This window comes from Scyliorhinus canicula, chromosome 9 (genome assembly GCF_902713615.1).
Source record: "Scyliorhinus canicula chromosome 9, sScyCan1.1, whole genome shotgun sequence".
Taxonomy (NCBI): domain Eukaryota; kingdom Metazoa; phylum Chordata; class Chondrichthyes; order Carcharhiniformes; family Scyliorhinidae; genus Scyliorhinus; species Scyliorhinus canicula.
The window spans coordinates 140066996-140082540 of NC_052154.1; the positions used below are offsets into that span (position 1 = coordinate 140066996).

The window sequence follows — 15545 nt, forward strand, 5'->3', positions numbered from 1 at the left end:
GCTGGCTTAACTGAGTTGGATGGATAGCTGGTTTCAGATGCAGCACGAGTCCAACAGCATAGATTAAATTCCCATGCAGGCTGAGGCTATTCATGAAGGCCCCACCTTCTCAACCTTGCCCCTCGCCTGAGGTGTGGTGGTCCTCAGGTTAAAATCACCACCAATCAGCTCTCTCCCTCAAAAAGGGGAAAGCAGCCTATGGTCACCTGGGACTGTGGCTACTTTACTTTCGACATATAATGACTTTTCACCCAAGGGACTGAGAAGCAAATGGGCGTGATCTCCGGCCATGCTGCGCTGGAAAAGCATCTCGCTGCAGTGCAACGTGGCTAGTGAAAGTCGCTCCCGGGATCCACCAGGCTCGCAAACACCTCACAAGATTCAACGCAATCTCGTGAGACGTTGCAAGGAGAATCCCACCGACAATGGCCAGGATCACTTTTTGGCAAATCTGCATTTAGAGCGAGGCAGCTAGCCTTTCTCTAATGTGCAGATTTCCAAGGTACACGAGGCTTTGGGATTCAATCCCTTCACCTCAGGGACTTTGGACGAGCGCCAATTGGTGCTGGTCTCCACAACCGGGAACCAGATGGAATGACACTCGTGGGGGTTTCCAAGGGGGTTGGAAGCCCCCAGCTGCATGCCCTTTGGGCAGGGTGGTGCCTTGGCACTGCTGGTGCCACCTGGGCATGCCAGCCTGGCACCCTGGAAGTGCCACCTGATGCCATTCTGGCACTGCCAAGATGCCCAGGTGGCACTGCCAGCTGGAAGGGGCACTGCCATGGTTCCAGGTTGGCATTGCCAAGCCTTGCATTTTTTTCTCACCGTGGTTACCCACCGTGGATGTTGAGGGGTTCGAGAGGTGGGGGCTTGTGGGCCTCAGAGATCGGGATGCCATTTAAAAGCGGTGTCCTGATCTCTCTGTACAATGGGGAGTTCCAGCAAGCAGCACCCCCCCCCCCCCCCATTGTAAAAGGCAGGGTTATGTGCGGCTTTGGCGGCGCGTTTCTCATTTATGCTCCAGATTCAACACGAGTTGCGTTGAATAGCCATGTGTTTCTCGGCATTAAGAGTGCCTGGAAACACGCAGCTAAACAGGCTCATTAGGGAACTTTGTGCCCAGTTTATTTTTCATTATGGGATCATTATGTGGAGTAGGATTCCCTCTTCACCAGGCTGCTTCATACAGACTTCCCAACAGGAGTCACTGGATTGTAGTCAGGAATGGGAAATCAGACTTATTTCCTTTTCCCTTTCTAGCTCAGAGTGCCACATTGTAACCAATTGTGAGAGGAGATTTAATTAATTTTGTATACATCATTATCAGACTTTAAAACATTATTGTCTCAGGTCCATAGTAGCCTGCAAGCAGCAACAGAAACTACCCTTAAAATGTTGAGTAGGTTTGTCTGGATCTCACAGAATGATACATAGGCACAAAAATGTTACTGACTTCTTCACCTTTTTCTGATACATTCCTAAGTTTAATACCACCCTGCAGACTTTTCATTCAAACCAGGCTAAGAGTCCTTGGCATTGATAAGGAATGCTAACAACATTTGTGTCGAAATTTCTAAAAAGCGGATTTATCAAAAAGGTTCTCATGCTGCCGATAGACTAAAATGTTTGGAACAGCAGAGTATCAGAGTCCTTTCAACAGTCGGAATCTGAAAAGGGTTGTTTACTTCAGGTCTTCTTTTATTGGATTGCTCTCCTGCAGTTTTCATAGGACAGCAATTACCATTTTCTTTTCCATTCATTATGCTGGAGCCCTTTGTCCTATTATCCCCATGAAATCCATGTGTCAGGAGCTTCTAAAAATGCAATTAGCATTTATTTGATGCTGTGAAATAGCATTTGACGCCAACAAGCCAAATACCACACTGAGGAAGTCAGTTTACACCTTTGTGAAGCACCATGGGGTGCCTCACTATATTAAAAAGGTGCCACATAAATGCAATGTGTTGGCATAATATGGTGATGAGAGTTCTCTCTCATGAAAGCCTGAAAAGAGTAACAGTTCATAAAACTGCTGAAACGTTTGGAGCCCAGGGTTTCATGATGGTGAAGGCTGTTAGTGGTGGGAATGAAACACTTCTCTTTTCTGCTACCCAGGAGTATCAATGAGGCATAATACAGAAAGGGTTAGATGCAAAGTTAAGCTTATTCTACTCTGCCTGGATAAACTGACTGGAGTCCCAGTCACACAACAGCAGCCATACTGCAACAGTTGATTGTTCTCATCAGCTATGCATGAGGCATCTCTCAGAGTGACAGTGTGGTTAAGTGCCAAATTAGTTGAATTATAAAAGTGCTTTCCTCCAATCCACAAGCAGTGGAATTGGCACAATACATCTTGTTCCACAAATGAGCCTTATTTTACGAGCATTGGTTAGGTGCAATCTATTGCTCCTTCTGTTCTGTTCTACCCTGCCCAATATCAAGAGGGTACTCACTGTACCAATGTTCTACAGTTATCTACTTCCTATACCAGGTGTAATTGTGGCATGATATTGGTCATTATATACCGCTTCAGAACAAATCAGGATGGAATTATGACCGATCCCATCACAAAAATAAATTGTAACTCCCAATTGTGGCTGAAATCAAGATCAATCATACAGCGTAGACCAGGGATCAAACTTGATGAAAGTGACAAAGTACAGTGCTTGATCCATTTACACACTGAAGCTGCTCGGGGAAAATAAGACTTAATTTGTAATCTGCATTTTCTCAATAACCCTGTTGGAGTGGTATCATATTAATCATCCTGAATCAATGTCATTGTAAATCAAAAGCGTGAAACGTGCCAACAGCTAACACAAAGTGACAATCGTTAACATAAGAGGAGAAATTGTAACCATATCCACACACAATTTAGTACCTCACCCCAACACCCTGATTAGATCGCTGCCTGTTAATCACTAGAAGTATCATTATGCTGCACAAGAACCATGCACACCCACTTGCTTAGACTTCAGCTTCTCACTCCCTTCCAGGTATTCATTTGCCACACATAAATCATGTGTACTCCAGGGTTAGATTCCAGCCTGTAACTTGTTCCCAAGAATCAGCCAGGCACACTTTACAATCCAACCCCCCATTAAGTTGATTCCATTATGGAGCTCACTTCCAGGTATTCAGTATATAATCACAAATCCAATTTTCAAAAATATCTGACAGTCCTCAGATGTTTTTGGAGCAAGTAGATTGGAGAGTTAGTTAACTAATGCATTTTCATTCAATATTCAGCATCCTCGGCAGACATATTTTATGTTTTTACTAAAAACTGGACATGGCTGTACACAACAGGATCACCGATTTTTCTAATAAAAGGGCAGTGTCTTAGGAAAAATAAGTTTTCTTTTGCAGAGAGGGTGCCATCATTTTGGTCATGATGATTCCATGTGAGATCATTATGCATTTTAACAGCATCCAATCTGTAAGTTTGTAATCACGTAGTCAAGCAAAAAGGTGATAGCCCTTAAAGACTGAATATTTTGAAAGCTGAAGTGATGGAGATCAATTCATCCCAGTGAATGTCCTGCAGTTTAAAAAGCTCAATTGAAATAACCATGAGTTGAGTAGAGCCTTTGACTCACTGCACTATTCAGCTGCCAAGCAACAGGAACAATCAAAAGCCCTGGAATCAGATAAAACCCCGTTGAAAAATAATAATTCCATGTATAAGTATTAAAAAAACATAAGCCGGTGATTCTGTCGGATTCTCCAATATTGACAGTTCACTGTTTCTAAAGTAATTCTGAAATATGTACAAAGCCAGGCTCACAGAAGCAAATTAACCAAAGTGCACATAATTGGATAACTCCTAAGTAAATAAGGGAGCACTGATTTGCAATTTATTCCATATTAAATATAGAACTTTAAAAACTCCATTCACAGTTTTTTTACAAGCCCAGGACGTAATGCTGCCCTCAGGCTCATTTTTCACTTACCGCAAGAGGTTTTTCAACCCCTCTCTACTGGATCCTCTCCTAAAGACTGCACTGGTCATGTCCTTTAGTGTAAATCATACAAATACAAAGGGGGAAGAAAAAAAACGTCTCCGCTAGTTCTTAGTTCAGGACTGGACGTGTCGCCTCTTGTCCTGAACCTCTGTGGCTTTAAATGTTCCGTGAAAGCTCCGCTGGTTGGCTGAAGTTTTCCTATTGGATTTCCCGTGCAAACTGTAGTGTTTATTCCTCCAGCTCTCTCTCTCTCTCTGTACAACCCCGCAAATCAGGCAGGCTCAGTCACTCCACACTCCCTCATGTTGCATGTGTTTCTCATTCAGTACTGCTAACACAGATTGCATCGTTTCCCTCCCTTACCCAAATCCACACAGGCCATGTGACCTTCTTGAAGGCAAGGGAGAGAGAGAAAAAAAAAACCCCGGCGATACCACATTCCACCTAATATTGGAGACAAAGAAAACCAGCTCCAATTTCACTCCCTCCAAACTGCCCTTCAGAGTCAGACACTGACTTGGGATCGCTTGCGTTTAGATCCAACAGCTCAAATCCAGGGAGATGTTGAGAATTTATTTTACTCAACAATTTGGTGTGATATGGAATGCACTGTTGGAGAAGCGAATTCAATAGTAATATTTAAACGGGAGTTGGATATATAGACGTAAAGGAGACATGTTCAGGGCTGTGGTGTGAGTGTGATAGACTGGGGGAGTTGATTGATTGGATAGATCTTTCGCAACCAGAGCACGCACAATGGGCCAAATGGCCTCCTTTCTGTATTGTATACAGTATTTCTCTGGTTCTTGAATGAGGTTTATTTTTGCTTTAAAATGCAACTTTTGTTTAGCTATTTGGTCCTGACAAGAAACGAGGAACGTTTTTGTTTCTATATAGAGCGTGCATTATTTGGCTGGGGTGGCATCTGCTCCCATTTGCGCGACCCCACACAGTTTCCCTTACTCTGACCCACACTCTGCTGTTGGGATAAAGGCCTCGACTTTTGCCAAGAAAAACATGGGGAGCTGGAGGATTTACGTCAATCGCACATGATCCGACTACAGAAGCACTAAATGTCTTTTTTTTTTAAAAAAAAGCTCCTGCAGAGATTTAAGTATTTAAATGGATCTGTGATTTTTCGTTCTTCTCAAATAATAAATCTGACTTCTAGCAGTTCTGCGAAGTTGGCAGCTTCGAAGTTATGAGGAGAGAGGCTGGCGGACACCTCAGCTCTGCCAGATCAACTTCTTCCAGCTTTGCTCCCTTCAGTAAGCGACGCAAATTGTTGCCCACGTGCGGATGTGCCAGAACCCTCTCTCCCCAGTAACCCAACAGCACTGGGTAATATAGTTCCTATAGCGAGGTGACAGCTATTCAAACATGAAAGATGAAGGTAATTCTTTGTTGCTGACATGTTGGATTAGTCCTCTAGGAAAACAAGAGGGCTGGGCTGGGGGTAGGGAAGGTGCTGATTTACGACACATAATGAAGTTTTCCAGACCTCTTGACACCTTCCCAAACTGGGATGCCATCCCCCCCCCCCCCCCCCCATTCAAACTCTCTGCCCTGACTCCTGCAGTAAGGATAACAAGAGTTCATTAGATTTCTCTGAATGGGGGAGGTGTGTTTGTGAGCCAGGCAACTGCAAGGGTCACCAATCGACCAGGCGAGCGCCTGTCTCCGCACAGAACGCAAGAGCTTATCAGTGTGCAGGATCGCTGGGTCAGACCAGGCGCAACTGGAGTCCTATTTCGCTCTTTTGCTCCATGCCTTGCAGACTTACCTTATTTTTGTAGATTTTTTTTTTAATAAGTATTTATTATTTTAAAATTACGCCCTTGGAGGACAAGTGAGTCAGAGCAGGGAAATCTTTCAATTTCTTTGAAAAACAATAATATCGATCGCTGTCCCCGAATGTAAATAGATTCAACACAAATTCCGCCAAAAGGGGATTTTGTTTTCACCCTATTTATTTCTCTCCTGGTTTCCTGGTTCAACATAGTTCTTCAGTAAACTTTCTGTCAAGTGTCCTGATCTGTAAATTTCCCGGTGAAAATGTTCCTCCCCTTTAGGGATGCTAAGCAGAAAGGAGATGACGCCACTGCCAGAACCCCAGCCACCCACATTTAGAATCATAGACTCCCCACAGTGCTGAAGGCCATTTGGCCCATCGAGTCTTCACCCACACCCCGAAAGAATGCTCTATTTAGGCCCATTCCCCTGCCCTATCCCCGTAGCTCCATCTAACCGTTGGAGACTAAGGGGTAATTTAGAATGCCAAATCCACCTAACCTGGAGATATCTGGGAGGAAACCAGAGCACCTGGAGGAAATCTACACAGACACGGGGAGAACATGCAAACTCCACACAGCCACCAAGGTCGGAATATAACCCGGGTCTGTAGTGCTGAGAGGTAGGAGTACTAACCGCTGTGCCACCGTGCTCTGTTCTGAAGTCTTATGTTGAATAGCTGGTATGGAAGTGAGAATGATTCCTGCTGGGGAGGAGTTGGACAGCTGACCACGTGCGATTTTGCGCTGTTCACCCATTAAATCTGCATCCGTACAGAGCATGGGAAATCTGATGATTGGGAAGAGCAATAATCCGCCCTCCCTGCAGTTACCTCATGGGGTGGAAGGTATAGATATATATTGAAAGGGCGCCCAGACATCAATACACTCACCACAAGCTAGGAACACCAGCCTGTCTCCCTTCCCAGGGAACCCTTCTAAGCATGACCCAGATGGTCTGTCTTCCTTCCCCACTCGTCCTGCCTCCCATTTCCAGCTTTGGCTCAGCTCTTGCTACCAGCACCGATGTGAGTGAGATAATGAAGAAGCCAAAAGCAGCATCTACTGACCTCAAAGTGACAGATGAAATGAAGCTCATTACATGCACTGGCAGGAACTTGATTTAGCGGTGAACTTAAATTCCGATGTGAGTTGGCCTTTTAAAGAGCATGCATGAGATGCTAATAAATGCAAAGGGACTTCCTGACATTGTTCTTCGAGAAGCTCGACCTGCCTTGAAAGTCCAGGGAACAAAATCCCAACAGCACAACCCAGAGTTGGAAAACTGATTTTTGACCATAAACCAAATTAAGTTCCCCCGCCAACCAGGTTCCTGGTCCTGGGGGTGAACAGGAAGATTCCACCTTCAATGTATATTTCAGACAAGGTAACAAAAATGATAGATAAAACCTAATAGCTGGTACAATGAATGTGACACCAGGAAAGAAAGCCTGCAGCAGGATATACCAAAGCCACTTGATAGAGAATGGAATGAAAGAGGCTGGATTTTTAGGTGCCAGTGCAACGGGGCATGGAGGCAGGTAGGTGCAGAATTTCATGCCTGTGATTGGTACGCCAGTTTCCTGGCGCTATCCCACCCTGGACATTTTCCAGGAAGCGGGAAAGGAGAAGTGGGGGGTGGGGGGTTGGTGCAGGGCTACCCTCTCACAAGAGGTTCACAGTTAAGTAAAGTTTTTTAAATAGCTATTAACCTGTTGTCAGAGGTCAACTGGAACTTTTCAGTTTGGGGCAGGGATGGTAAGGGCTGGAGGCAGAGTGTTGATCGGTGGTGGTGAAGCTGACAGAAGCTATTCTGTCCCTGGAATGTGCATCCAGGTCTGCATTTTCATTGCAGGGTGGCTACGCATCCATCGAGGCGTTTCTCAGCGAAGTCAGATGTAGAGGCAAGCCATCTTCTGCAAATATGCCTACAACTAAAATGCACTGTGGGTTCGGCCTGACCAGAGGCTGCTGTACCCTCAAGTCCTCTTCCTCTGCATTTTTCAGAACATGCTGTTATTTTGGGTCGGGACAGTGACTGGAGGTGAACTTTCAATGAAACACACAGCGCTGCAGCATAGGGCTCGGCCAATGTGGGGAGGGGGGTGCATACGGAGAGGTGACTGTTGTGGTGGGAACACCAATCAGAGCCTTGGTAGCTCTAAATTTGCTGATAGGCTCAAAGTGAGCCTATTAGCAGGCAATACAGCATAACATCGGGCTGTGATTGGTAGACTCCCCTTTAGAGCGGGAAAGCAGTTTGCCAAACATTGAGAGGTGGTGGAGATTTAGCACAGTTCAGAAACGGAACTCCTGAATTGGTGTGAATTTTATGAACTTTCATTGAGCAAAGGAACAAAGTAGCAGCCAGGTTTCTGGCAATTGGTCTGGTGGGCAGCCTTGGGCAAAAGTGAGATACCTGACTTAATATTGGGGTGAGAGCCTGCAAAGCCTTTGGTGAGGCATGGAGGAGGCACTGGCCAAAGTCTGTTGAAGTGGGAGTTGGGTGACTTTCAATCGTCAGGCCAGGACTGAAGAGGGTGGGGGAAACCAACCAAAGAGAACAGAGGCCACCAAGTTAGATAGTCAGTAGCAACAGCCAGGCAGCCAGCCAAGACCACATGTGGTCAACGAGGCTCGAGGCCCAGCAACCCGAGCGAGAGCTGAGAGGTGAGCCGAGCAGCAGTTGGGAGGTGGGATGAAGGCCAGGCAAGCGCCAGCATCGTGTCTCGGGGAGCAGCGGGAGCGGAGTTAAATCGATCAGAACCAGAGGCCAGCCAGGCAACAAGTGAGACGGTTGGACTGGGTAACAACTGGACTGGGCAGCGAGGATGAGAGAGAGCAGAGGCCAGATCAGATAGCCAAGCAGCCAGCCAGGAGCACACGTGGTCGTCGAGGACTGAGGCTCGGCCACCCGAGAGGTGAGCAGAGCAGCAAGCAGGACGTCATTCGGCATGGAGCTCAACGTCATTGGGGTGGGCTCAACATCATTGGAGGTGGACTGCCATGCCACCAGGAGGCGGGGCGTGACATGGGGCCTGGAATGGTCAGTAGGAACAGCCCCCTCACATCACCTCATTCTGCAGGATCTCCACTTTCCCTGGTGTCCAACAAGACATGAAAGGGTTGTGCTATGATCACTTGATCATAGGCTCCATCGCTTCCCATGACAATTATTTTGCTCACCATTTGGATTTGCCAGCCACTTTTGTTTCCTGAACTACATGTTCATAGACTGACAACATTCTTATTCCCAAAATTGCTACTTGTCAAGAAACGACCACATCTCTTCCAATATACTCATCACCCCTTCAGCTCTCCGTTAATATGTAATAATTAAACACAGTAAAACAATATCACATCAGTTCAGATTACATGCTGTAATTGACCCTTAATGGTTAGTTACAATCAACTACCCTCCCTCTCTGGTGAGCATGCAAAGCCAAGCTTATTAGAAGCTATGAGATCACCCTTGCAATATAAATGAAGCTGACTATACAAAATCAGGCAGCGCACCACTAATCACTGTACAAATGCTCATAACACATTGCCTGATCAGCATTTGAACAGAGAATGCTTTGAAAAATGTTTCCTCAGAAGCCATATTCACATTTATTTTCATCCAGTTGACTAATGGCACTCAGGTTGTCAACTTGTGTTGGAATTCATGATACAGAATTACATTGTGACCCATTGCCAGGAGGCATACGGGTATTCAGACATCTTAAGGTGCAATTTTCAGTACAAAATTCCCCTTGTAACTTTACGTTGAAATGAGAAATCCTTTGTAAGCCATGACAGTGTATTGGAAAAACAAGCAACGCAGCAGCTTAACCTATTGCGAACTTTGCCATTGGAAAGCTTATGGTACGATTGGACTGCTTATGGGCAGCATGGTTGTAGAGTGGTTCGCAATGCTGTCTTACAGCTGCTGATTCAATTTCGGCCTTGTGGAGTTGGTACTTTCTACCCTTGTCTGCATGGGTTTCCTCCGGCTGCTCCGGTTTCCTCTCCCAGCCCAAAGATGTGCAGGTTAGGTGGATTGGCCATGCTAAATTGATTCATAGTGTCCAGGGGTGTAAAGTTAGTTTACGGGGATAGGGAGCAATGGGAAGGGGAGTGAGCCTAGGTAGAGTGCTCTTTTGGACAGTCATTGCAGACTTGATGGGCCGAATGACCTCCTTCTGGACTGGGATTCTATGACCTGACCCATTAGACTATTACTGTGCAGACCTCAGGGGTGATAATCAGTATCCATTACAGCTGGGCTGGATTCTCCCGCCTCTAGCCACATGTTTCTCAGCAGTGGGAGGTGTTACACCATTCTTCCCACCACTGACAGTGGAAATTCCATTGAAACTACCCCACAGAAATCCCACCATCAGCGAAAGGCCGGAGAATTCTGGCCCTGTTCTGATGATGCAACCTTCCATATGCTTCTGATATATCTTCCTTTCTCCTCATCTAAGGATTTCCATCCTATCATGGTTCACAAGGCCCTTGAACGTGTCCATGCCATTTCCCCCACTTTTGCGCTCAGCACTCCCCTTCCCTTTAAGAACCACAATAGGATTCCCTTTGTCATCGCCTTCTATCCCAGTAGCCTCCTCATTCAATGGATCATTTCCCATCATTTCTGCCACCTCTAGCATGATAACACCACCAAAAATATCTTCTCGCCCTTCTCAGTATTTCAATGGGATTATTCCCTCTACAACACTTCGGATCCACTCTTCAAACATCCCCAACAGTCCCTTCCCTTCACACAGCATGTTTCCATGTTGGCACTTGTCCTACTTAGTTCCTCTCTCATCACTGCCCAAGGTCCCAAACATTCCTTCCAGGTGAAGCAGCGACTTAGATCCACTTCTTTCCATTCAGAATACTGTGTTTACTTTACAGTTCAGTCTCCTCTACATTTGGGGGAGACTGGATGAGCGCTTTGTGGAATACATCCATTCAGTCTGCAAGCACAACCCTGAGCTCCCAGTCACTTGTCAGTTTGATCTTCTGCCTTGCTCCTTTCCTCACCTTTCAGTTCTTAGCCTGCTGCAGTGTTCCAATGAATCTCAACACATAGTTTGAGGAACAACACCTTAGCGTTCTACTTTACAGCCTACTGGACTCAGCACTGAGTTCAAGACCTTTCAATTGTAACCTCTGCCCCTGTATTGTTATATTTTTAATTCTTGCAATTTGTCTCTTGTTTCTGTCTTGCTTCCTGCTTTATTTTTGGATAGTAGCTGTTCAGGATCCTGACATTCACACCTGCGCTAGACCACAGTTTTTCAAAAGTGTGGGTGGATTGCGGGTGGGTGTTGGAAGGGTTGCAGAGTGATTGGTTGTGGTTTTCCCACAGTGTTCCCGATCCTGAAAGAAATAACCAACAGCCGTTACCAGCATTTAAAATGAGAATGGCTGCATTATCAGCTGTGCAATCCTCCGGCCATAAGGGGCAACAGTGAACAGATCAGGTGTCCTGCACGTACAATTGACGCTAAGCGCCCTGAACGTATGTGTTTTTGTGGCAAAATCATGAAGGCGAGCTTCTTCCATGTTCTAGCTGAGAGCAAGCAAGGCAAAAAGACTGTGAAGATGGAGCATTTTGTTACAAGAAAGAGACAGCCAGAGACTCAAATAAGCAGTGTATCTATTGGCCAGGATCTCACATCTGAATCTGCTGGAGAGAGCTGTTCAAGAGAGTCCACAGCAAGACAGAGCAATAGAAGTGTTAGCTCCATACAGCGCTCCAGAACCTCCAGTGAACAGTCTATGTAGAAGAAACTTAAATCGGATACAGAGAAGTATGAAGGTAATTTCTTGCGGTATAGTTTTGTTAATTAGAACATAGAACATAGAACAGTACAGCACAGAACAGGCCCTTCAGCCCTCGATGTTGTGCCGAGCCATGATCACCATACTCAAACCCACGTATCCACCCTATACCCATATACACAGCAAACTCAATATCAGGATCTTTGAGGCTCTGTATGGGGGCCGGGCACATACATTTATTGTTCCACATAGAGGTACGTTGGCTGCCATGGGGTTGGGTGCTTGGTAGGGTTTACGAACTGAGGTATGAAATCCACGCTTTCTTCCTTCGAGAAATCATTCCCTCTGGCTGATTCTTTTGGTGATGAAAGTTGGATGCTAACTATGTCTTAACTTGCAGACATATTTTCAATTCTAAATGAACTAAACTCCAATTGCAAGGAAAAGACGATGATTGCTTTCGGCACTGAATAAATAAATATTTTTCAAAAGTAATTGAAAGCCTGGAAAGTGCGAGTACAAACCAAAGCTAGCACTGTTCCCCACGCTGCAACGGCACATCGAAGAAAACAGTGTTAATAAGGAAACTGTTAATTGACTGGCAAGTCTTATTCAGTCGCATCTGGCTGCACTGTTCAACAGTATCTGTCATTACTTTCCAGAGAAGTTTCAGACTTGGAAAGAGACGAGGTGGGTGAAAAACATCTGAGTTTGAGACCCCAGAGTCCGTTATTAATTTACAGCTGACTCCAAATGAGGAGACAGAGCTGCTGCACCTGCCCTGTGACAGTACATTAAAAACATGCCGCAAGTCAATGAGGTTGTCAGCATTCAGGAGTAGCATTTCCCAGGAATATCCAGTGCTGAGTAAAACAAGTAATTTGTTGCTAATTCCCTTCATGCCAACCTACATGCGTGAGGTTGAATTTTTCGTTCTGACAAAGTTGAAGACGCCTCAAAGGAATCAGCTGAACTCTGCACCCAATTTGCAAATTGCCCTTTCCTCCTGAGAACCTGATTGGAGTGAGATTGTGAGGACTAAGCAGGCTCACCTGGCACATGAAGGTATGTGGACGCGGTGGGTGTCGCGAAAGTCGGGGCCGGCCTGGGTTTCAAACGTTAGCCAGTTGGCAAAAGTGGGTCATGGGAAAAAAAGTTTGAAAACCACTGGTCTGGACCCATCTTTTTTCCTTTATTTGTCTCATTACCACTCCCTTTATTCTTGGATACTGAAACCTTATGTTGTTTAATATTTCCTGCCTTTCAATTCATCATAAACCTTGGGCGGCACGGTAGCATAATGGTTATCGTTTTTGCTTCACAGTGCCAGGGACCCAAGTTTGATTCCCAGCTTGGGTCACTGTCTGTTCAAAGTCTGCATGTTCTCCCTGTGTCTACATAGGTTTCCTTTGGGTGCTCCAGTTTCCTACCACAAGTCCTGAAAGATGTGCTTGTTAGGTGAATTGGACATTCTGAATTCTCCCCCTGTGTATCCGAACAGGCGGCGGAGTGTGGCGACCTGGGGATTTTCACAGTAACTTCATTTCAGTGTTAATGTAAACCTACTGGTGACACTAATACCAATTATTTTCCATCCCCGCTTTCCCTTACTCAAAAACCTTTTGCATATCTAACTTCGTGCAATGCTAATGAATGGTCACAGACCTGACCATTAGCTCTGCTTATAATAATTATTATTATTCTCTCTCCACAAATGCTGCCAGACTTGCTGAGTAGCGCAAGCAGCTTTTGTTTTTATTTCAAATTCCCAGCATCCTTGGTATTTTGCATTTGTTTCAGGGTATTTGTATTCTGTTATTCATTGGGAACTCCAAGCGTGCTGTATCATCTGTGCAAACTCAGCCTGTATTGTCAAGCTCATTCTTCAGTTGACTTCCCCAGCAGATGTCATTTCAGGAATGCCCTGAAAAAGTTTATTTCCTCTCTATTTCTGCTGTGCAGCACTGAATCTCGGCACAGACATCTGAAGTTTGCAGCTGCAGATCATAATGAAGGTATGAGCATAAAAGTAGATTTATGTGGCTTAGGGCAAGTGGAGGATAGAATTATAATGTTATAGATTAGATTATGAGAGCATTACAGTTTAAAGAAGAGTTTGGGGAACAATCAGGTTGCTACCTGATCCAGATGAGACAGTAAAACGTGGCCTCTGCGTCTGAGAAAAGGCTATTGGAGATTTCCTTAAAGTTCTGAGCATGCTTTCAGTGGAAATTATTTTATGATATGCTAATTATTTTTTAAATTAGGGAGCCTTGTGGTGGGATCAAGGCCCACAGGACAGGACATCGCCAAGGTTGAAAAGAGTAAGAGAGATAATGAGGTAAAATGAATTATGCTAAACTTGGGATTTTTAAAGTCTGTAGTGTGTAGGAGGAAGGAAGACTGATAGTGATAAGGAACTCCACAGTCTTGATTTCTGGCAATGAATGTTAGGTTAGGGGATAGTGTGATAAATCTGATGAGAACTATGCCACCTCAGCATCACATGTCTGGTCAGCAGATCGCACTGCACAAAAGTAACATGTGATCTAAGTTCTTCAAACCCAGCAATGGAGGATGGTAATCTGGGATCTAACACAAAAGCAAAATATTGCAGAAGCTGGAAATTTGAATTGGAAACAGAAATTGCTGGAAAAACTCAGCAGGTCTGACAGCATCTGTGGAGAGAGAAACAAATGTGCCAAGTCTGTATGAGGAATCACATAAACTCGAAATATTAACTCTCTTTCTCCCTCAGCATCTGGAGTCTATAAGCTTGGCAAAATATCCAAGCAATGCTTGATGTGTTAGGACATAGAACACAGAACAGTACAGCACAGAACAGGCCCATCGGCCCTTGATGTTGTGCCGAGCAATGATCACCCTACTCAAACCCACGTATCCACCCTATACCCGTAACCCAACAACTCCCCCCCTTAACCTTACTATTAGGACACTACGGGCAATTTAGCATGGCCAATCCACCTAACCCGCACATCTTTGGACTGTGGGAGGAAACCGGAGCACCCGGAGGAAACCCACGCACACACGGGGAGGACGTGCAGACTCCACACAGACAGTGACCCAGCCGGGAATCGAACCTGGGACCCTGGAGCTGTGAAGCATTTGTGCTAACCACCATGCTACTGTGCTGCCCCTATCTGTTATCTGTGTTGGATTAACACGGACTGCAACTCGATGCAGTATCACTTGGAAACAGGCTTCCAACGCTGTAGATGCTTTATTGAACTTGCCGAGTAATGTACACAGTTCGCTGTGGGTTGACACTCCATTAATCTAAGCTTGCTAACCTTGGTATGGCTTGCCCAGACTTGCTCTGTGCCATGTGTAGTAGGTGCTGACTGTACATTGCACCCTGACTGTTGCTACAGCTATCATCAGTACGAAGAGGCCGAGCCTTCCTGCCTCGTGTGTTTTATACTGGTAATGTACCCTGTAGTGTCCTGCCTGGTGATTGATTGTTCTGTATTCTGTGTGGTGATTGGTTCCTGTGTGTGTCCATCACTTCCTGTCTGTATCTCATTCTGAACATGAGTGCATATTATGACATCTCCCCTTTTTAAATCAATTTTGGATGCCTGTGGCTGTGTGCTTGTATTTACAAGTGTGACTGTGCAAAATGGTGAGTGAGTGAACATATACATGGGAAGGTGACAATTGTGCATATACAGAACAAGGTGAACAAAATTTACACAGTTAAAGTCTATAAATCCAGTCTTTGTGGTGGACGACGGATTCTTGTCGACCGCCTCAGAGGTGGCGGGGGGGCGCCGGCGTCTCGGCAGGCGGGATTGCTGCCAGATTGGCGGGTTCGTGGTTTGAAAGGTCCGGAGGAAGCGTCTCGACATACGGAGGGGTGTGGTCGGTGGTGGTGGGCAGGCAACTTTGCGCAGTGCCCTTCTGTTGCGCCTGAGAATGGAGCCATCAGCCATGCGAACAACGAAAGTCCTGGGGGCAGCCTGTCGTACAACAACAGCTGGGGCTGACCAAC

The 15545-nt window shown here is 45.5% G+C and overlaps 1 protein-coding gene across 3 annotated transcripts in view; it reads right to left on the reverse strand.

The window, feature by feature from the left end:
- The window catches only part of lsp1a (lymphocyte specific protein 1 a), a 451893-nt gene that overhangs the window by 206408 nt on the left and 229940 nt on the right, over positions 1 to 15545 (reverse strand). The window contains exon 1 of one of the 3 annotated variants that reach the window (XM_038807719.1): positions 3957 to 4342. The exons of the other annotated variants lie outside the window; for them this stretch is intronic. Within the exon in view, the coding sequence (XP_038663647.1) occupies positions 3957 to 4015 (59 nt within the window). The 5' untranslated portion in view covers positions 4016 to 4342. Of the gene's footprint in view, positions 1 to 3956; positions 4343 to 15545 lie in introns of those variants that run through there. 3 annotated transcript variants of the gene reach the window in all.